The sequence below is a fragment of the Aplysia californica genome, unplaced genomic scaffold (assembly GCF_000002075.1).
Source record: "Aplysia californica isolate F4 #8 unplaced genomic scaffold, AplCal3.0 scaffold00177, whole genome shotgun sequence".
Lineage (NCBI taxonomy): Eukaryota > Metazoa > Mollusca > Gastropoda > Aplysiida > Aplysiidae > Aplysia > Aplysia californica.
This window is the reverse complement of record NW_004797447.1, coordinates 117,590-139,398: the sequence shown is the minus strand read 5'-3', so window position 1 is coordinate 139,398 and position 21,809 is coordinate 117,590. Positions and strand designations below refer to the sequence as shown.

The window sequence follows — 21,809 nt, the reverse complement described above, 5'->3', positions numbered from 1 at the left end:
TTATGATCAATATGTCCGTCATCTTCAAGCATCTGTTTACGCATTCACAGGTATACGAAAGCTTCATTGCATTTTCTTTATGCTTTCCTTATACAGTAGAATTCTAGACACTCATACCACGTTGTGGAGGAATAATATAATTGGGCTTCGAGGCAAAAGACAAGAAGGCAGAATAAAGCAAAGGAAGCCAAAGACGGTGTATCGATGTGAAATCACGGAGGAGCATCTGAGCAGACACAGCTAAGGATTATGGAAGTAATTAATTTCATGACAGCAGAGGAGTCTAATGTTGAAATTGGAGGCAATATTGTGGGTATCCAAACTTGGAACGCTTAGTTTGAAATGTTGATTAACAACACTTCTTAGTTGCATCTGAGTATCTGGACGATATACATACCTAGACTTGATTCTTGATTTTCAGCAGACTTAGTAAAACCAAAATGTTCATGAATTGCGTGTAAACGTCTACGCAAGTGCACAAAAGACAGTGGTTAATGCAGGAACTCAAGAGGCCTCGAGCAAACCATGGGACGTCTTTGACTTGTTTTATACATTTTGATGTAATATTGCTCACTTCTATAGCCGCTTTTGCCATGTCCATCATCACCAAACATTTGTTTTTATTCTAGCTGATTATTGAACGTTTTTTTTTTTTTCAATTTTCCTTTGTTGTGTTTTGAGTATTCTTGCCCACATAAAAATCGTCCACCGAGGCTGTTGACATGAGTAGGAAAAACGTGAGGCTTCGCAAAAGCCCGTCATCGTTGAGCATCTGTTTAGCTCTCGGACTCGCAACCGTAAGGTCGTGGGTTCGAATCCCGTCAAGGGCCCGACGTTGTGTCCTTGGGAAAGGCACTTTACACGAATTTTCCTCACTTCACCCAGGTGGGAATGGGTACCCGGCTATAGACAGCGAAAGATCTTGTCAGTTTGTTAGTGTTTGAGCGCTTAATCGGCTGCTCGCACTGTATGCTTCCAGGGAAGCTGAGAATGTTTCGGAGTGTACTATGGTCTGCTGGGGTAATAATATAGTGTAAAGCGCATAGAGCCTGCTGTTGAGCGGGGATATGCGCTATACAAATGCTATCTATTATTATTATTATTATTATTATTATCATTATTTAGACATGAATTGACAGTTGAAAAGTTGTTAGTTTTTTGGGGGGTTTTTGTTTTGTTTTTTGGGGGGGTGTTTCTTTTGTTTGTTGTTGTTGTTGTTGTTGTTGTTGTTGTTGTTGTTGTTGTTGTTGTTGTTGTGGTTGTTGTTGTTGTTGTTGTTGCTGTTGTTGCTGTTGTTGCTGTTGTTGTTGTTGTTGTAATTGTCGTCGTCGTCGTTGCCACTGTTGTTGTTGCTTTTTTTTTCCTTGAACATACACATAGATCGCTGTTTTAAAAAATAGGAAAAGAGCGAGAGGAAGGGAACTAACAATGAAAAGAAAAAAGCCACGACGGCATATGAAGGTGATATCACAAATGTACATTTGAACACAGATGTATGGGGATCGTGGACGTAATTAAATCCACGTTCTCCCAACAAAACCAAGTGCTGAGATTCGAGGTACTTTTACAGGAATCAAAATATGAGCTAATTGGTTTGGAATATCGATTAGAGCCACATTCAGTGTTTACAAAAATATCTCGCTGTGGACCCTTTCAGATCACATCACTCTTTGCACAATTAGCGATGTGTTTTTATTGTTAGAACTTTTACACTCCATAATCTCCGAGGCCCTTAACCTCAAAATCAATCAAATTGAAAGTGTTGTAATTGCCGTATGATGAAACAAATATTGAAATTAACTAGTTCTATGTAACCTTTAGGTGGTACAGACCACTAATTTGGTGGTGTCTCTGTTCTTCCTGGTGTTTGGTGGATCTATATTACTCTTCATACTTTTGTAAAGCAGATGAGAGAGGGGAGGTGCCACAGAATAATATTCTATACTGTTTACCGAAGGTAATAGTACACGGATGTTGACCCAGTCAGGAAGTCCTAGAAAAGCAAGAAATTAGATTTGCACGACATCTGATCAGAAAGACTCCTCTTATAAAAGTAATACAATGACCATCAGAAAAATGGGAGAAGATTGCCAGGAAAGATAGCCAAGGAATAGAGACTTAATTGTAGAAACCCTGCAAACAAGCTGATGTCATCGGTAGAAGCCCGTTGTTCCAGTTGGAAAATAAATAATTTTTCTCTAAATATTTAACTGACGTTAAAAGTGGAAAGGCAATTTAGAGTTATGTTGTTACTTCTTTCTGCATTCTTTCTGTGGACACTTGATAACGCTACGTAATAAACAGCAGATCCATAACTTTAACATCAACTTGGGACAATTGTACCAACAGGTTTTTAACTTGGCTGCAGCACCCCTTCATTTTCCTTTTTCTGAGTCAAGTCATCAGGCTAAGATTTTGGGATTCTGTGTTAGCAGCTTTATTTTGGGGGGACTAATATCAGTTAGTTTTTATCAAATCTTAATATTATGATATTCTTGTCGATGTTGAAGAAGAAATGTTTCAATGTATCAAAAACAGGTCAGAAGTTGCCACTAAGGAAAACATATTAAGACTTCCCCAAAAGTATATTGATTTTTTCATGAACAAACAAAGGCATTAGCTGTAGTTCTGATTCGTAAATTACGTAGGTATTTAAAAATAAATTAACTTTCAATAAAGGATATTGGGCAAAGTTGGTCCATTCGAAATTTAGCCGCATAACCACGCTATTCTCTCTCAATCTCTCTCTCTCTCTCTCTCTCTCTCTCTCTCTCTCTATCTCTTTCTATCTCTCTCTATCTATCTTTCTATCTATCTATATCTATCTATCTATCTAGCTACCTAGCTATCTCTATCTCTCTATCTATCTTTCTCTCTCTCTCTCACTCTCTCTCAGGTTCTCTCTCTCACCGTCTCTCTTTCTCTCTTTTGCTTTCTCTCCCCTCCGTCTACCTCTCCCTGAATCACACATCCACACATACACACACACACACACATACCCACACACACACACACACACACACACACACACACTCACATACACACACACACACACACCAAGCGTGCACGCGCGAGGGCCCAATCGCTCACCCACCAATACATCTTTTGTATCCCTTCAGTTTCTCTCGTGACGCATAAAAGTAGAGTAACACCACATCCCCTCACCTCCTGCTCCTCCCCCAAACTAGTAAACTGGGCTGTAACTTCCCATGAGAACCATCAAGTGTATCCCCGCTTTGACAGATAGCCGAGGTCATGTGAGGCGAACGTCATCAAAATCACATCCCGTACAAAATGCTGATGTCGATCATTTCCGTTCTATTTATCCGGACCAGCTGCCAAGGTCGATATACCGAACTAGTTATCGTAAAGCCATAACTATATTGATGATTTTTAGTAGTAGTGGCAGTAGCAGTAGCAGTAGCAATAGTAGTAGTAGTAGTAGTAGTAGTAGTAGTAGTAGTAGTAGTAGTAGTAGTAGCAGTAGTAGCATCATCACCATCATCATCATCGTCATTTTTATTATTGTTGTTGTTTTTATTATTGTCAGTTATCATCACAATTATTATTTCATATCAGAAGTGTAGTAGATCGAACTGAAACAAGCAGATAGCCAGTATAAATCCTTTGGGTGCTGTCCTATCAATGTGTTTTGGATTGCATACAACTCGTCGAGTTTTGATTAGTAAAGTAATCCTTATAACTCTGCTGTCTCTTCCATATTATAACAGAATGTTCTTATATTTCGGTAAGATTCAGTCAGGTGGTTTACAGTTCTCTATTAATGTTAACAACAATTGCATATCATATTCTATTTTCCTGATTAGAACTATTCGATTGCTATTCATTAGTCGCGGGTAATCAACCATTGCTTGGGACCGTCAGCATACACACTTCGAGATGTGCTTCTTCAGGGGACGGAGCCCTTATGGGGATGCCTCTTTAGCACTGATGTCGGTCCTTCACACAAGTAAAAAGTCTCAGGTAAACATTATGTCGACAATCTCGACTTGGAACTACCCAAGATAATTGCCTCTCGATCTGCCAACTGTAATACATACTGTGGTATTGTTTGCGCACCAGGTTATAACATGATACAAATACCATGAGGAAAGTGTTGAACAACAACTAGAAAAGAGATTGCAGGGCAAGGAAGGTGGATAACTGGTATCATTATCAATATCATCATCATCCGGTGCCTTGACGACTGACGTGGGCGATCATGTCTTGCTGCTCCAAGCCATGTTGTCAACTTGTCCAGTATCTTTTCCCTCTGTCTGCCTCTGCCTCTCCTTCCATCAAACTTGCCTGTTTTTGCAATATTCTCTAATGCTTCTTTCTGCATTGTGTATCCAAAGAAATTTGCCTGCCGCTTTCGTATATTCGTCATAAGCTGTCGTCTGCAATTTGCTTCTACCAAAACTTCTTAATTTGTTTTTCTAGTTGTCCATGGGATACACAGCATGCGTCTTATGAACCACAACTCTGTCGCCTCAATTGTTCATTGATTGTCCATGCTTCGCACCCGTATAATAGGATTGGCTCAATGTGACTTTTCAGTACTCTTTTTCTTGTTTTCAGTGACAGATTGATGTTTGTAAATATTTCATTCTGTGGAAGGTTGCTTTTGCTTGGCAAATGCGGCTTTTAATTTCGGTCTGGCATCTTCCATCTGATGATATGATCGTCACCAAATATTTAATATGTTGTACTTGCTTGAGGGTGGTATCATTAATTTTGATATTGCATGTTGGGGTTGGAGTGTTTCTGCTTATCACCATTGTTTTGTGGGGGGGGAGGGGGGGGGGTTAGATTTAGGTTTAAGCCCATGTTGTCTCTCTCTTGTACGATGACATTTATAGATTCGGTAGGTGTTCTTCATCTTCTGCTATTAGGACTGAGTCGTCTGCATTTCTTAGATTGTTTATATTATGTCCCCCTATCGAGATGCGTGGCATTTCTTCTATGTGTTTCACAACATTTTCACTATACAAGAAGAACTAGTCTGGTGAAAGTACACATCCCTGTCTGACTCCTCTTTTAATCTGTAAGTATTCGCTGCAGTTATTGCAGCAGTTTGATTCCAGTACATGTTCTTGATAATCCTTAAGTCCTTCCCGTCAATATTGAGAACTTCTAACATGTCGATGATCTTGTCGTGCCTAACTTTGTCGAATGCCTTGGTGTAGTCTATAAAACATAAATGAAGATCTTTCTGAACTTCCAGGGCACGTTCTATTGTTGTTCTGATGACATATGGCATTTACAGTGCATTTGCCTTCAACAAATCCACACTGTTCTTGGGTTATTTCTAGGAGAATTTTCTTTCTTATTCTCATCATAACTATTCTGAGTAGTATTTTTGTTATGTGGCTCAAGAAACTGATGGTACGATGAGTTTTACATTCATTTGCATTAGGTTTCTTTGGTAAAGCTATGAAGATAGATTTTGACAAGTCTGATGGAATATGCCCAGGGTCATACATGTTGTTGAGAATTTTGGTCAGTGTAGTGATTCCAAAGTCCTCAAAAGTTTTAATCAACTCTGAGGTAATGTTGTTCACGTCCAGCAGCTTTTCCATTCGTCATCTTTCGTAGTGCCTTGAACTTTTTCCTTCTTGATAATATCAATATTTCTGATCGTAATGTCTCTGGAAATGTCTTAGTAATAACTTACAAAAAGTGAAAAATGAATATATGATTTGTATGATTTAACATACTGTTTTCTTGAGGATAGATAAGGGTCTTCCTTGAGCTAGTGGGTGGTTGGCGGATGCTCTGGTTTTGGTTTTCTCCTATGTTATCAAACAGGTATTGCTCTTATCCCTCTTAATTCTTTTTTTGTGTTTGTTACACTCTTGTAAAACGTCTAATCTTCGACACTTATGTGACCTTATTGTGTTGCTGGAGCCGTAAAACTCTTACAAAAATCTTTTTTAGAAACCCTAAGCTAAGGTATAGAACAGATTTGACATCATGACCTTTCGATTAACCGACTTCAGCACAACAAGTTTGATTGTTAAAATCTCAGCTCAAAGACCAAGTCCCATACTTAGCTATCACCCTCTGATTGTTCTCTTTGACTCGAACTTTAAGAACCGAAAATGGCAAACTGACCAAGTTTACTGTTGAACATACTCCAAGCACTTCAAGACAACAGGAAATGTTACCATACAAATCGTAAATGGACATTCTGAGATACAATACTATACTTATTCCAATAACACGATTATCACATTTGCCCTTTGTTTATTTACCCGTTTGAGTACAATACATGTATTTATATGATTCGATTCTTCCTACTAAAGAAGGATTATATGACCACTTTTTCTGGGGAATAAAAGTTACTGAAATGCTCAAGTTTTCAAACCAGGTTAATATTGACCTTTGGGCCAAAACGGTTTATGTGGGGGAGAAAGCAGTGAGCCACGAGCCAAAGTTAACCGAGTGATAAAACTTATAGTATCAGTGAAAAGAAATCTCTTACGGAACATTTCAAGGGCACATTTTACCGTGCCTCTGAGAAACGGCTTTTTTCGCGCACATGTTGGGTTTTCCCGAAAAGTCGAAAATAGATTTAGGCAAGCATCTAATTTTTGGGTACATGAATGTCCCACACTTCATATTCGGACAGCCCTCTTCAATTATTCAGAAGCCCTTTTTGTCTTTTGCTTCTTGGACGTTTTTTACGGAATTTCTCAGCTCGTAAATTTTGCGAAAACGAGATGCTGGTAAAAAAGGAAAAAATGTTTTAAGAAAAACGCTAAATGTTGGATTGGGTTGACTTAGCGCCCGACCGTCCATGTCTGTCATCGAAAATTCTTTCTGCTCAAAACCTAATTATGCTCACATGCCAAACGAATGATTAATGTAAATTATGTCGTTGTCGTGGGAAATAATTTTTTGGAGATTTTCTCTTATTTGGGTGGGGATAGAGAGGGTGCTCAATCGATATCAATCTTTGGGCATTTGTTGTTCGATGTTTTGTCCTCCAGACCCTAGTTTCATTTTGGGTCAACAGGATTGTTCATAAACTTTTTCATTGGTGAACACGAATGGGGGAGATTCAGGAGGTAAAAAGTAAAAGGGGATGATAAATTTATAGAGATGCAGGAAAATCGAAAAGGCACACACAAACTCAACCCCCCTCCACACACACACACACACACACACACACACACACACACACACACACACACACAGACACACAGGTTCACATGCAAACAGAAACAGAGGGAAAGGGAGACAGAAACACACAGAGAGACAGAGAGACAGGAAGAGCCCGAGAGAGAGAGAAAGAGAGAGAGAGAGAGAGAGAGAGAGAGAGAGAAAGAGAGAGAGAGAGGGGGGGGGAGAGAGAGAGCTGGGGGGATATGTAGATGTTTTTACGGCGCCATCGACGAAACTTAGATCATAAAAGAGGCAGGTTTCGACCCTGCCTGTCAAGGCCAACTTGAGCTGAGAGGGATACAACGTCCTAACAGAAAACTGAGATACTGGATAAAGAAATCTTCACTTGGGAATCGAACTCAAATATTTTGTATACGACGCTAAAGGCCCTATTGCTTTAATACAGACGCCGGGGGAGAGAGAGCGAGAGAGAGAGAGAGAGAGAGAGAGAGAGAGAGAGAGAGAGAGAGAGAGAGGCGAGCGAGAGAGAGAGAGAGAGAGAGAGAGAGACAGACAGAGAGGGACAAAGAGAGAGAGAGACAGAGAGAGACCGAGAAAGAGAGAGAGAGATAGACGGGGACAGAGAGAGAGAGAGAGAGAGAGAGAGAGAGAAAGAGAGAGAGAAAGAAAAAGGGGGGGGGAGAGAGGGAAAGAGAGTGGGAATGAGCTAGTAGAGAGGCAGGGTATGGACAGATTTAAAAAGCGTAATCACTTTCTAATTAGAATGTGGATGTTATGTTGAGACTGGGTGAATTCATAAAGTAAGATGAAGGTCCTCCAAAATAATAATAATAATATTAATAATAATAATAGTAATAATAATAATAACAATAATAATAATAATAATAATAATAATAATAATAATAGTAATAATAATAATAATAATAATAATAATAATAATAATAATAATAATAATAATAATAATAATAATGATAATAATAATAATGATAATAAAAAGTAATAACAAAGAAAGCAAAAAGGAATAATAATAGAATAAAAAATAAAACAAGAGCATACATGTAATGATAATTATGTATACCTCCCGCTTGCCAACGGCTGTCGACACATTAATCTTTAAATAAATATTTGCCGCTTATGAGTTCGTCTATTTTATTGTAGAGCACAAAGTGCATGAACTCGCCTTTTTGCTGTTGCGGTCAGGGGCTTCACTGAAGCACTCAGGAGACCAGATTTCGATTCCTGAATGCGTAGAATTTTCATTGAGTATCTCGAACTTTCTGCTAGACTGCTGCATTCCCTTTAGTCTGCATTGGCCCCGACAGGCAGACTCAAAACTCACTTTCTACATGATCTAAACTGTGCTGATGGGGGTGTATAAACACCAACATTATGAAAGTGCATGATCGTCTGGTGTACGTGCTCACATAATATTATAAAAGTTGAAAAGAAACGTCACTGAACTTTGGCTGACTTGGGGTGACTTGGTGATAACTAAAAGCTTACTCTTATCCCTGTCACTTTGATTTTATTCCTTCGTGCGCTCAAGACGCACATGGAGAGAGAGGCTACAAATCTCGTGTAAATACCTATCGAGTGTCTAAAAAGTAAGAGCCATAACCATATAGCAGCTCTATGCAAATACTTACAAAGGTTCTAAAGTATAAGACGTGATGACAAGGAACCAACCTTGCGTAATAAATGTCTAATACGGTCGTAAAAAAATAGTTCCAGATAGAGAGAGGGCCTCATTTGTCACGTTATTTGTTTTTCATACGTGCGCTTTCTCTCGCATTCGTATATTATCAAATATGGTAATGATATGATACAATTGCTTTATATCTTGCCTAAGGTTATGTTAGTACAATGGAATAGACAGGGCTGCCACAATGAAAAGAAGTACGTCCATCTCCGATAAGACATAGCCAAGAGAGGAAAGGATAATTTTCTATATCCTTCTTAATTTAAATACGTGAAGTAAACTGTTGGCTTAGAAAATGCTAGGACATCGACAATGTCATGAATATTAGCCTCCAGTCAACTCCGGTAGGTTTTTCAAAGTGTTTAGCAATTTTTCTGTGTTGATAGACAGGTGACCGCCGTTAATTTGCTCAACGTGTACACATGTATGCCCTTCTTTAGATAAATCACATCGGTGACAGACCTCTGACTCGCTAAAAACATCACCGTAAACACTTTCAAATTCTGCCTGAAATTCAACGGAATATTCCCTTGCGTGAAAACCTATTACATCCCTTTTATCTTTTTTTGACCAATTTTGTCATAGGGGTTGACATCTTTGTTGTGGTGTAATAAAACAGTTGCATTCATTTTGTTCTTTTTAATGGTGTACCCAAAGGAAAAATTCCCTGAGCTACTAAAAACAATTTTACAGGATTGACAAAAGTTCTATGTTAGCCATTTAAATATTACCATTCTCTTGTTATATTCTGTCACAGCCCTCGTAGTTCCGCATGGTATCACATCTACGGTGCGCCTACCGCATGTAAATACCAACAGCGACACGTATAAGATTATTCAGGCACCGAGTGTGGAGCCTTTGTCACCGTGTGTGTCTTCTCTTTTCGACCACATTCCCCGTTTCCCAATGCACATACACTTCATATTGAAGAAAAGGACAAACAAAGGCGCTGCAGGTACCAGTCATATATCATTATTTTTTTTGACTAGGTCCCTCTCTGATTCGTGCGTGCGTTCTTGTGTTTGTGTGTTTGTGCGTTTGCATGTTTGTGCGTGTGTGTATATGCATCTATGTATTCCTTCCTTCAATAATGTTGTACCCGATTTATGTAAATTATTCATGTGCTGCACCAATATATATATTTGCAGAGTCATGATAATGTTATAATGTGTGCATGTATTGGCCAAAGGCCTTTTAAAATCAATAAAATCATCTTGAAATCTGAAATCTCAGATTTATATGTTTCTGCTTCGACACAGCTCAAGTTTTCACCGTTTCAAGTAAACGTTAACGATTTCCTGTATTCCTCTCCTTGCTCAAAGTTAGCTCCTTCTCCTCCCAGCCCCTCCCTAAAATCACAGTTTTTAACCCCCGGTTTACGGTTAATCGGCACAATAACGACCACATCTCGTCCCCCTTTTTTTCAGGTAGATGGCCAAATGTGTCCGCATCGAGCAAGGGCGGGTGAAAAGAATCAAAATCTTCGTCTCCAGACACATAACACTTGGCTTTTAACCAGTAAATACGCCAATAAACCTCAAGCAAAATGCTGAAGAGGCTGTGAATGGACGTGGGTGGAACTGATAAGGACAAAAAGGAGCGATGGAGATCAAGAAAGTGTTCGTCGCTGCCGATAAAAGGTCTTTTTCTGGACTTTGAGTGATTAATGTTTATTTCCGTGGTATCCGCCTTGCTTGCGCTGATGGTTAAAGGGAGATCAGACTTCTCTTCCTTCTGTTTTGTCAATCTGTGTATATTTTTGTCCTTTTTTCGAGCGCTAAAAGGCTTTGTTCGGTTGGGGTTTTTTGTACTTTAGAAAATCAAGCAAAGGTAAGAATTCTTTGGCATTTACGTGTAATATTTGATTGATGGATTGCTCGGTTGATTGTTTGCTTCGTTGACTGGCCAGTTGGTGGTCTGGTTTCTCCTTGATTTATAGGTTTGCTGACTGACATAATACAGAGTGAGTAAATGGGTGAGTTGTCGGTAATCGATTGAGTCAATATGTGAGAATGTAAGCCAATGTGTGAATGGATGAGTGCGTCAGTGAGTCAGTGAATGAGCGAGTAAAAGAAAAGGAAGACAAAAAATAGAACCAGCAGATGATAATATATTGATGTTGAAATCGTTTTTCAGTGGTGAATGCATAAATACATGTATTCACAACACGAATGATAACTTAATACAGGCTACTTTCAATTCAAACTCCTTTGCAGTTTGCCATAGCCAGCCAGTCGCTACTTTAAGATACGGGTGTTGTTCTGCTCAAAAGCACCTTCCAGTGACCATTCTTTAGCCAACATTGCATAATCCTTTTAGGGCCGTTTTCAACGATCGGTGAAAATCAACTTTTGTTTCTTGTGAAAACGGGCTGCTTTTAAAAATTTCAGCTAAAAGGAAAAAAAAAACAATTCATGTTTCAGTAATAAACTTCCAAATGGATACAAATTTCATATAGAAATAAAGTTTTGACAAGCCTTTTGTAAATAAGGGGGAAAGTTATATTTTCCTATTTAGAGCTTGACACGCCTGGGTGGGACTATAGGCCTATATTACGATTGGGTGGGGTGCGGTGGCTGACACTGAAATGGTTAGCTTAGTCTCTGCTCTCTGGCCACTCGCCAAAGCAAAAAAAAGTGAGTTCAGAAGTGACAGAGTTAAAAACTATTTTATGCATTTCAACGAAAATAAAATTCTCGTTGAATCACCCTCATAGTTTAGCAGTGAGCAAAAACACAGAATGAGAATGATATGGTATGGGTGTGAGCCCCCTATAAACACTTCATAGTCAGCTTAAAGGTCAGACCTCCGCATTTCCTTTTCTGACAGAACCAAGCCAAGTGCATTGAGCACCTCAAAAACTCCCAAAGCAACTCAAATTTACAAGAAGTCCCTATAGCAATTCGAACCAGAGTCATATGCAAGGCAGTCGAGCTTTTGAACTGAGCTAGTGATGCATTATACAGAGTGTGAGAGACTGGCAACGTCCACAGAGGCGAATATAAAAGTGACTGAGCCAGAGTGGATTGTGACTTAACATGATGTCTCTCAGATTAAAATGGATGTGTAATGATTGAAAAGTCAGTCAAAAACAGACATTATAAAAAGACGACATGAAAATATACATACTAGTACATTCAAAAGTATTATATTTTTGATAAACTTGTTAGTGGCAATATTTTTTTTTCTGTTGCGTTTCCTTGCTAAATCTCAGAAGGTAGTTGTCAGTTCTTCAACCTGCAGTGCCACTGATTTTTACTCATGTAATCGTTTTCCTATTTCGTAGGGCCCCTTGCCTTCAGGCAGCGACATTCCGATTTCGAAAGTAGTCTTTTTTATACTGACTAGAGTATTTTTGTTCTGGTAGTAATTAATTTTGAATTTTGCCCTCGTGGCGACCGAAACCTACTCTCATCGATTTTAGGGTGACTGAGGGATTTTTAACGTGCACATGGTCCACGTTGGTCCTCCGAGATTGTTGGTCCTTATCCGAGAAGGCCAGATGAGCAGCAGTAAATGGCTACAGAAAGTCAGAAGCCCAGAGGAAGGGGCAAGAGGGGAGGAGCTGAAAGTTGAGACAAAAGCAGGCGACAGAACATGGATAGAGAGCGGGAAAAGAGGGGAAAGGAGAAAATGTTTTTAAAAGAAAATTGACGTCGCTGTCTGGTTTCGAACCCGGGACCTATTGAATGAGAGGTGAACACTGTACCTTTAGACCCCGAGAGCCCCCTCCCCCCCCCCCCCCCCCCCCTAGACGGATGCAAGGTCAACACCACATTTGCATACAAGATATGGGAGCTTAGCCTCTGGGCTTCAGGATACGCTAAGGAAATTTTGTTCTCCCAACAGATGGAGGAGCAGTCGTAGTAAACAGTTGTATACGTGCAGACCATCAGAACACATTTTGAGTTATGCCTACAGTCCCGTTTGGGTTTTCATGATGTGATGTTTTTGTGGGATTCTGTTTTGTTTGTCTTATTACTTTTGTTAAATGTTAGTTCTAATTTTAGCTAACAGTAGAAACTCTTGAAGAAGAAGATAAACTGCACCAGTCGCAACTGGACTAATCGAAAACCTGCAAACATTTTAAAAATCGACTAAAGCTATCGATAGTTATTCGTCTCCTCAAAGCTAGGCGACATCAAAAATGCATTCTGTTTAACTGCTCTTCAAATTCAACAATGATTCATCAACAAACTTTTTTTTAACGTAATCTATAATGTCTCCCTTCCAGATAGCACAATTTGGCACTAAACCAAAAGCTGCTGTCTCCTTGTAACAGCAATGTCCCTAAGACATACAACAACTGCCCAACAGACCGTAAGGCGATCTTGAGATGCAGAGAGACACCGCAGGGATCCGTCTGAGAGACCAGGACACGAGGACAGAACACAGACGAGGAAGGGCGATAAACAATTGTTCTGAAGGCGACATAGCAGGGAAAGATAAGGAAAGCGCAGGATTTAGCCACAGCGAGTTACTGTAACAAGAACATGTCTGAAATATTTAGAGTAGCTGGCGCTGTGTGACGGGAATTGAGATAGGGATGAACAATTAATAGAAAGATAGAGAGATAGATAGATAGATAGATAGATGGATAGACAGGTAAATAGAGAGATAGAGAGATAGAGAGAGAGAGAGAGAGAAAGAGAGAAAGAGGGAAAGGGGAAAAGAGAGAGATAAATGGAGGGATATGGACATAAATGTAGATCTAGAGCTGAAAAGCGGGATATAAGGTGAGGCAAGAGAGAGAGAGAGATGGTGTGAAGGAGAGAGAGAGAGAGAGAGAGAGAGAGAGAGAGAGAGAGAGAGAGAGAGAGAGAGAGAGAGAGAGAGAGAGAGAGAGAGGAACAAGGGAACAGCCTCTTTTGTGCCTGAACCGAGAAGCAAAATAAAGGAAGATGTGCTGACGGGGAAAGGGGGATTAAGTTTAGTGGGAGAACGCATTTCAAGCTTTAAAGGGATTTTTATGAAACAAATTCCCTCATAAATGAAATGAGTCGTGCGAACCGAAAACCCGGTGGTTCCGGGCGAAGAAAAGGAAAATGTATCATAGTTGGCGAAAAGAACAGTAGCCCAATTTGCACTGATATTGGAGTAAAAAAAAAACCAGCAGCTCCAATGAACTTGATGTTGACTATGTAGTTGTCAAAATGGACAAGTAGCCCAGTTTACATTTACTATAAAAGAGTTAAGGGGAATAAATGGAAGCCCAGATGTTGTTTCTTCTTTGGGATGAGCTTTGGAGTGGTGTTGTTGTTGTTTTTTTTGTAAGTGTATTACGGTTCTCGAAACTGCATAAGGTCATATGAGCACGTGGGACCAATTAAACATTTTCAGTTTGGTATGAATTAATTTGGAATCTGGCTCCGGTGGCGTCCGAAGCCTACTCTTATCGATTTTAGGACCACCAAAAAAATCTTTAATATGCGCAACTTGCACATGGGACCTCCGAGACTTCTCCCTTATCCAAGAAGGTTAGGTCTTAGATATTACCTTCTCAAAGATCAGGGGTGTGCCTGAAAGACAACAATATGAAGGTAGTATTTACGTATTTTTGTATTACATCTTCTCTTCATTCTGTGAAAATTTCAAGAAGATTGGATTTTAAAATGGTGGAGTTATTTTAAAAGTATTTAGAAAAACGAAGTTTCGAGAAAACGGGCTATAAGGGGAAAAAATTGACTTTAGGAGGAAATGGTAGTGACAAACATGCTTGGTATGAGAAGAAGTAAGGCTTTAGGGGGTTCTTATTCAATGAAATAGTTGTAACTGAGGTTGAAGAAGCTAGAAATATCTACAACATAAAATCCATAGTTTTAAGCCGAATCGGGACTTTCGAGGTGTAGCTCACCTTTATGAGGCGGGCGGGATGTTTGAGTTTCAAGTCCGTATTCGATATGACTAACAGCGGAAAACATTTTTAAAAGCTCGTCAAAGACCTCAAGTTCAATTCAAGATCATCAGGGCCTCTGGCCAATATGATACGAATAGTGCTAACGGTTTGCTTAAACAGATATAACTATCACGAAGGTAGATGATAACTGAAAAGGTAAGGAGGGACACTATTCGAATACTTTCTACAGAAATGTAGGCTTGAACTCGCATTCATTAATTAATAAGAGATAGTTTGCATATCGAGAACTTACTTTCAATAATAAGCTGCAGCTCGGGAGAGAACACCGCGAAAAGTAAAATAGGGAAATCCATATTGCATGTTTTCAGAAAACAATGGAAGAAAACAGGAGTGCTCCATCCTAAGAAAGAAAATAGGAAACGTTACGCACTTCGTAAATGAAACCACAAAAACATGAGGGAATTGGCAGGCCGTTAAGGCTCAAAGATTTTCGGCGTAGACGAAAAAAGAGAAGAGTGGTAAAGTGTCTGGCCGACGACAGAACACACGGTGTTGATGGATGGTTGAGGGAAGGAAAGATAGGTGGATTGTCTTAACAGATGGACGGATGGAAAATGCCTGCATAGAAGGGCAGGCAGACCGACAGACTGACTGACAGACAGACAGACAGACAGACAGACTGACAGACAAACAGACAGACAGACAGACAGACAGACAGACAGACAGACAGACAGGCAGGCAGACTGACAGACAAACAGACAGACAGACAGACAGACAGACAGACAGACAGACAATTTGGTTGATAGATAGATAGATAGATAGATAGATAGATAGATAGATAGATAGATAGATAGATACCGAAGCAAAACTGTCGACGGAATCGGATGACAAGACAAGACACTATAATAATTGTTCCCAGACGCTGGGTATCCACTCGGGGAGTGACTGTGCACAAAGAAGAATCGAAAACCTGGTGACAATTATTTTAATATATATAATATCATGACTACTTTGCCACCATAAATTCCTAGTTTCTGACCTGAAATCTCTTTTTTTGTGGTCATTTTCTCTTTTTATGGGTGCTGATGTGGCGTTTTGTTGGTGTGTGTTTTGTCAATAGGAGAAGAAAAAAGATGATAGATAATAATAGTGTTACTTTTAACTTGTAACTCTTTTTATCCATGCTTTCTTGTCTGCCTGTCTGTCTATCTGTCATTCAGTCTCTCTCTCTCTCACTCTCTCTCTCTCTCTCTCTCTCTCTCTCTCTCTCTCTCTCTCTCGCTCTCTCTCTTTTTTTTTCTTTCTTTCTTTCTCTCTCTCTCTCTCACACACACACACACACACACACACACACACACACACACACACTCCTTCTACCAATGAGAGAGCCCTCGTGTTTCTATGTCTTTTTTAAAGAATAGATATATCATAAAAAGAGATATAAAGAAAGAGAGAGAGAGAAAAGAGACAAAGGGAGAGATAGAGAGAGACAGAGAGAAGCAGAGAGAAGAGAAAGATACACATACACAAAGGGAGGGGGAGAGAGTGATAGCCGGCGACAGACAGCAACAGATACAGAAACAGAAAGAGGTAGGAAGATGTGGTTATGTATTTAAAGAGAATTGAAGAGAGTGGGCGAGAAAAAAAAGAGAGAAAGAAAAGAGAGAGGGAGAAGAGAGTGGAAAAGAAGAGAGAGAGAGAGAGAGAGAGAGAGAGAGAGAAAGAGAGGGGGGGGGTTATTGTGGGAGGGAGGAGCAGTAATACAAATTCGGTGCTTCCTGTATGAACAAGAGCAGGGAAAACACTGAAGCGATAACTCAATATCTCTGTGAAATGGATGTGGAGGTGGGAACATAAAGCGTAGTCGACAAAATTCCACTGGGGCAAATAATCGTAATTACTAGGGCAAAGACATATGGCCATTAATCATTACGAACGCCACTTGTCTCTGTATGACAATCTTGCATCCATTGGTGTCACGACGCGGTGGAATAAGGCGTGCGTAAGTATTTTTGGGTATATGGAGTTATTTGTATAATCGTTAAAAGTGTTCATTTGTTTATCTTTTTTATGAAGGAAATACCCATCTATCTTAAATAGAAGTCAAGCTAACTTGTGATTGAAGGAGAGCGGGAGTCAACTGGTTTCATAGATAAAATTGGCGAGAAAATGGCCGTCAAAGTTTGCTGGCTTCAGAGTCCTTAGAAACTGAACATTAACAATTTGTTTGTGCGTCTAACAAGGTTTTTTTTAAATCTTCAGAACAATTCCACGCGGAGGTGTGATTTTAAAGGACAAGAAATGTGTTCAACCAAAAATCAAAAGGTTCTAACAAAATTTCCAGACTGGTGGGAAAATGTCGGTGCATTCTATTTCACTATTTTCACGAGCGCCTGATTTCACCACGATGCCTCACATATACGAGGTATGGAAATACGTGAAACAGCACCAGTCTGGGCACACATCTGTTTCTCCGTGGGCCATAAAACACATAAATATATAATCCATATAAAGGACATGTATCCAATACTCCAACCTTCTTTCTCGTACATGCTCTCAAGTGTTAAACAAAACCTGAAAACAACGAAAACCAAAACAAAACGAGCAACAGAAACTTACCCGTTCCATTCATAGTGAAATTGTCCTCAGGAGACATGTTGAGCATTAACTATCAAGACCAAGACGAAGAATCCTGTGAAGAATTCAAAGACATAATTTGTAAAAAATCTCAGATACTTTATAATATTATGATCATTCTGTTTGATTAAAATGTGCTGCTGTGAGAGAATATTAGATTTTAAAATTAAAACAGCTATTGCATGGGTCTGACGCCCCTTCCACCATTGTAAACTTTTTTTTGGTAAAGTGGAACATCTTAATTTAACGTCCATTTCCAATAGGATGGACCCAAAAAAATAGAAAGCCTTGAAATCTCCATAACTGGACCCCCCTCCTACCACCCACCACTAAAATAAATCCAGAGCGTCTATTTTGTAATTAAAAAGTAGGATCATCTGCACCTCAGCCCAGTCATTACAAGAGAACAAACCGAGCACCGGTTTGTTTGTTTGTTGTTGTTGTTGTTTTTTGCATTAGATAGAAAATGTCGGACTGGAGAAGGCGCAATGCTACTTGAATGTATCTTAAACTTGCAGTACAATGAGTTGCATAGAAAGTCCAAACAGACGTGATCGCGTTGTACTCATACATTGAGTACTTCTTTTTCTGTAGTGGCACTGTTCCATTTTCTCGTCTTCAGTGCAAGATAGGCTGCACGCATCATGTCAAAAAGGAAAGCCATCCACTAAACTCAGTCATCTTACTTGAATCGACTTACGTTAGCAGTATTGATAACACAGGTTACATCATGATAGCAGATACGTTCCAAGTTTTGTCCACAGATGGACATTTCATTCCTCATGCCTCAAGAACATCAGCATTTGCAGCCCATGTACCTTCTGGTGGACTGCTGTTGTTATGTTTGACCGTTACAGAAAAAAAGAACATTGTTGTCGTCTTTAACTCTCAACTGTCATTTCGTGTCGTCTTCATTCCTTTTTTCCTCCCCCTCCCTCCCTCTCTCTCTCTCTCTCTCTCTCTCTCTCTCTCTCTCTCTCTCTCTCTCTCTCTCTCTCTCTCTCTCTCTTTCTCACTCTCTTTTCTCTCTTTCAGTCTAGACTGATTTGTATAAATTCCATCTCCTAACTGCGTAAGCTGATAATCATCCGGGTATTGACCACTTATTGCTCTCTATCTGTCTATCTTTCTCTCTCTCTCTCTCTCTCTCTCTCTCTCTCTCTCTCTCTTTCTCTCTCTCTCTCTTTCTCTCTCTCTCTCTCTGTCCATCTCTTTTTTTCTCTCTCTCTCATTCACTCACTCTCTATCTATCTATCTATCTATCTATCTATCTATCTATCTATCTATCTATCTATCTATCTATCTGTCTATCTCTCTATTTATTTATTAGTCAATATATCCATCAGTCTGTCTGTCTTTCTATCTATCTATCTATCTATCTATCTATCTATCTATCTATCTATCTATCTATCTATCTATCTATCTATGTCTACAATTATTGAATCATCAACCGAGTTGAAAGGGGCTTCAGAGCTATTGTCGATGGACAGAGGTGGAACTTCTTACCTTAAGGTAAGGAAAGTGAATATTTATGATTCCACCAGCTGCTGCTATCCACATTTGAATAGAGGTCCACGATACTAAATCTGTGTGAAGCTACTGACACAGAGACACGGTGTTCCTTTTGGGACAGATGACCAGTCCTAGAACGCTTGTCCTGTTTTTAATAGTGACTAACATCCCACAAGTCCTTAACAAATCGGACAGACGGCCGGTTGTCACACGAGGGGGCGCTAACGACATGCATGCTGAATGCGCGCGCTCGGCACCAGGTCAGTTCGCCACCCCCACCAGGCGCTGGGTCTGGCACCGTGGGCCTGTGTGTCCAGGTCGCACGCGCTCTGTGGCGGGAGATAAGGGACCGACCAGGCGCTGTGACATGTGGAGGGATGGGTGGGGTGGTAGGGGTGGGGGGATGGGGTGCTGAGAGAGCCGCTGTGATGACATGTGAAGAAAAAAGAGGGGAAGGGGGATTGAGGAACACTATGACTAGTGAAGGTGGGAAGAGTGTGGGGGTGGAAGTGGAAGACTGATTGACACTGGGGTGCGAGTAGAGGGACGAATGCCAAGGGATCAGTGCCTGGGGACGTCACAAAGATTGGGATGCGATAGAGTACACTGGTTTTTTACTTGGTCTATTGATTAATATATTGAGATGTTTATGAACCTTCTCTTGTACTGAGCTGATGTTACCAGTGCTTATTGGGGGGGGGGGGTGGTCATGGATGAGGCAACAACCCTGTACCTAGAATCAGATGTGCTACGGTTTAAGGAATTGGTCACAGACAAACAAACTGCTTTCTGCCTAATGTGCCTGACGGTACAAGAAGAGAGTAAGTAAGTAAAACTCGCCCAAAAATGTCGAGGAACAACTTGTGTTTTCACCTGTCAAATTTAAACTTCAATATCTCACAAACCCGTTATGATCAGTCAACCAAACTTGGCACATGCACCGACGACTAGATACAGTTTGCCTCCACAGCAAATTTACCCGCACCAGCTTCACAGCGACGGCGCAGGGCATTCTGAAACACAGCCGAAAAACATGAAAAATGGGCTAAATTTCTCTACTTCAGCAACATTGGCATAGGGACAGTTAACTAAAACTAAGCTTGGCATGTGCTAACAGATGCCTTAGCTGTGAACATTGCTCACTTACAACTCTTTATAAGCCAGCGTTTTTCAGCCATGTTTCATTACAACACGGTGGTCCAATGATGCTCGCTGCCTGACGTCGACAGAAGACGAGCCCTTACCTGGCTCCAAGATGGCCCCACGTTCCCAGTTTTTGCACATCGACTTGGGGTGTCCCCATCAGTCATATAGAGGCTGCAAGAACGATAGCGAGCGACCGAAAGGGTCCAAGACAGGCCTCGACCAGGGTCGCCCCGTTTGACCAACGACAGCACAGACCGGTTCATCGTCAGACAGGTCGTAACGTCACGAACCACCACTGCAAACGGCATCAGGGACCAACTTCGGGTGACAGCCAATATCCACGAGAGCGAGGAGACGGTAAGGAACCGTATCCGTAGAGCCAGGTTCGCTTCTCGTGTACCTGCCAGGCGCCCAAGGCACACGCCGCCCCACAAAGCAGCTCACCGGTCGTGGTCTGCTCGCCATTCACAGAGGACACAATATCAGTGGGACCAGGTAGTCTCCTAGGACGAATCAAGATTCAACCTCCTGCACCCAGATAGGCGAACATACGTTTGGAGGCGCCGAGGAGAGCTGTTCCACCCTGAGTGCATCCAGTAGGTGGCGCCCTACGGTGGAAGGTCCATTCTGATGTGGGGAGGCTTCTAAGATCACCACAGGACCCCCCTGTACCATATACAGGGCAATCTGACTGCGGCAGGGTACAGGGACAAAATCCTACGTCCCCATGAAGTTCCTCTCCTGCAACAGATTGGACCCCAGGCTGTACTGGAGAACGAAACGCCACACCACATCGGGCACGCATCGTGGGGGAGCGAGCTGTCACCCGCATTGACTGACCAGCTTGTAGTCCCATTTGAACCCAACAGAGAACATTTGGGATCACATTGACCGGTGGATAAGGGACAACCACCCTCATGCACAAAACCTTCAACAACTCTTGGGCTGCCTCGTCCAGGAATGGCAGAACCTACCGCAACAAGTTCTCCGAAGGCATGTCCTGTCCATGCGTCGACGCTGTGCCGAGTGTTGGATCAACCAGGGTGGCTAAACCCGCTATAGACTATGTTCATGAAAAACTATGGCTATTCAGACTTTTGAAATCCCACCAGTGTGACTTAAACTAAATTTACATGAACTTCTCATTGTTGTTGAAATCTGAAAAGGAATAAATTCGGTCAAACTGTTCTTCAGTTATCTTTCTTTGAATTTTTGTTCCTTGAATTTTTGTGCGAGTTTAGATAGCTGGGGAACTGAGATAGCATCGCTACTACTCGGTTGAGAACTGGGAAGAGGAAAGTTCTTGTGGGTAAGGGTGTTTTTGGGGTTGTTGTTTTTTTGTATAGGGATTTTGGGGTAGGGAAGAGAGATTATTAAGGAATTGTTTGGAAAAGCTTGTTATTTCTTAAAAGATGTTGCTCTAAAGTAATGATAAAAAGAGAAAAGTATGTGGAAATAAATGTTGTGTGCAATTTATAAAAAAGCAAGCTGCTAGTTAAGGGCGGAAACACTGGAGAAGATGTTCGATCACCCCCTCCCCTTTTTTCCCACTGCACACTCACATGCACACACACACACACACACACACACACACACACACACACACACACACACACACACACACACACACACACACACAACACGTGAACTTAGTCCTGAATGCCAGCAGAATGGAAGTACTTTTGTTTTTTCTCAACATCCCCGTAGACGTTCTGATAATATAGCACTAGCAGTCTAGCAGTCTAGCAGGAACGTAGAGAAATCCGCGATACGCCTTTTCTTCTGGCCTATGGCGATTTTTTTTTTTGGGGGGGGGGTACTTTTCTA

At 40.8% G+C, this 21,809-nt stretch overlaps 1 protein-coding gene across 2 annotated transcripts in view; it reads right to left on the bottom strand.

Annotated features, from left to right (window-relative positions):
- LOC101859172 (neuropeptide FF receptor 1) overlaps window positions 1-21,809 on the bottom strand; it is a 199,631-nt gene that overhangs the window by 81,114 nt on the left and 96,708 nt on the right. The window contains exons 1-2 of one of the 2 annotated variants that reach the window (XM_035969743.1): window positions 18,831-19,078; window positions 17,307-17,379 (exon numbers count right to left, since the gene is read on the bottom strand). In XM_035969743.1, coding sequence (XP_035825636.1) covers window positions 17,307-17,352 — 46 coding nt within the window. In that variant the 5' untranslated portion in view covers window positions 17,353-17,379; window positions 18,831-19,078. Of the gene's footprint in view, window positions 1-17,306; window positions 17,380-18,830; window positions 19,079-21,809 lie in introns of those variants that run through there. The other variant, XM_035969742.1, reaches the window with a different exon arrangement.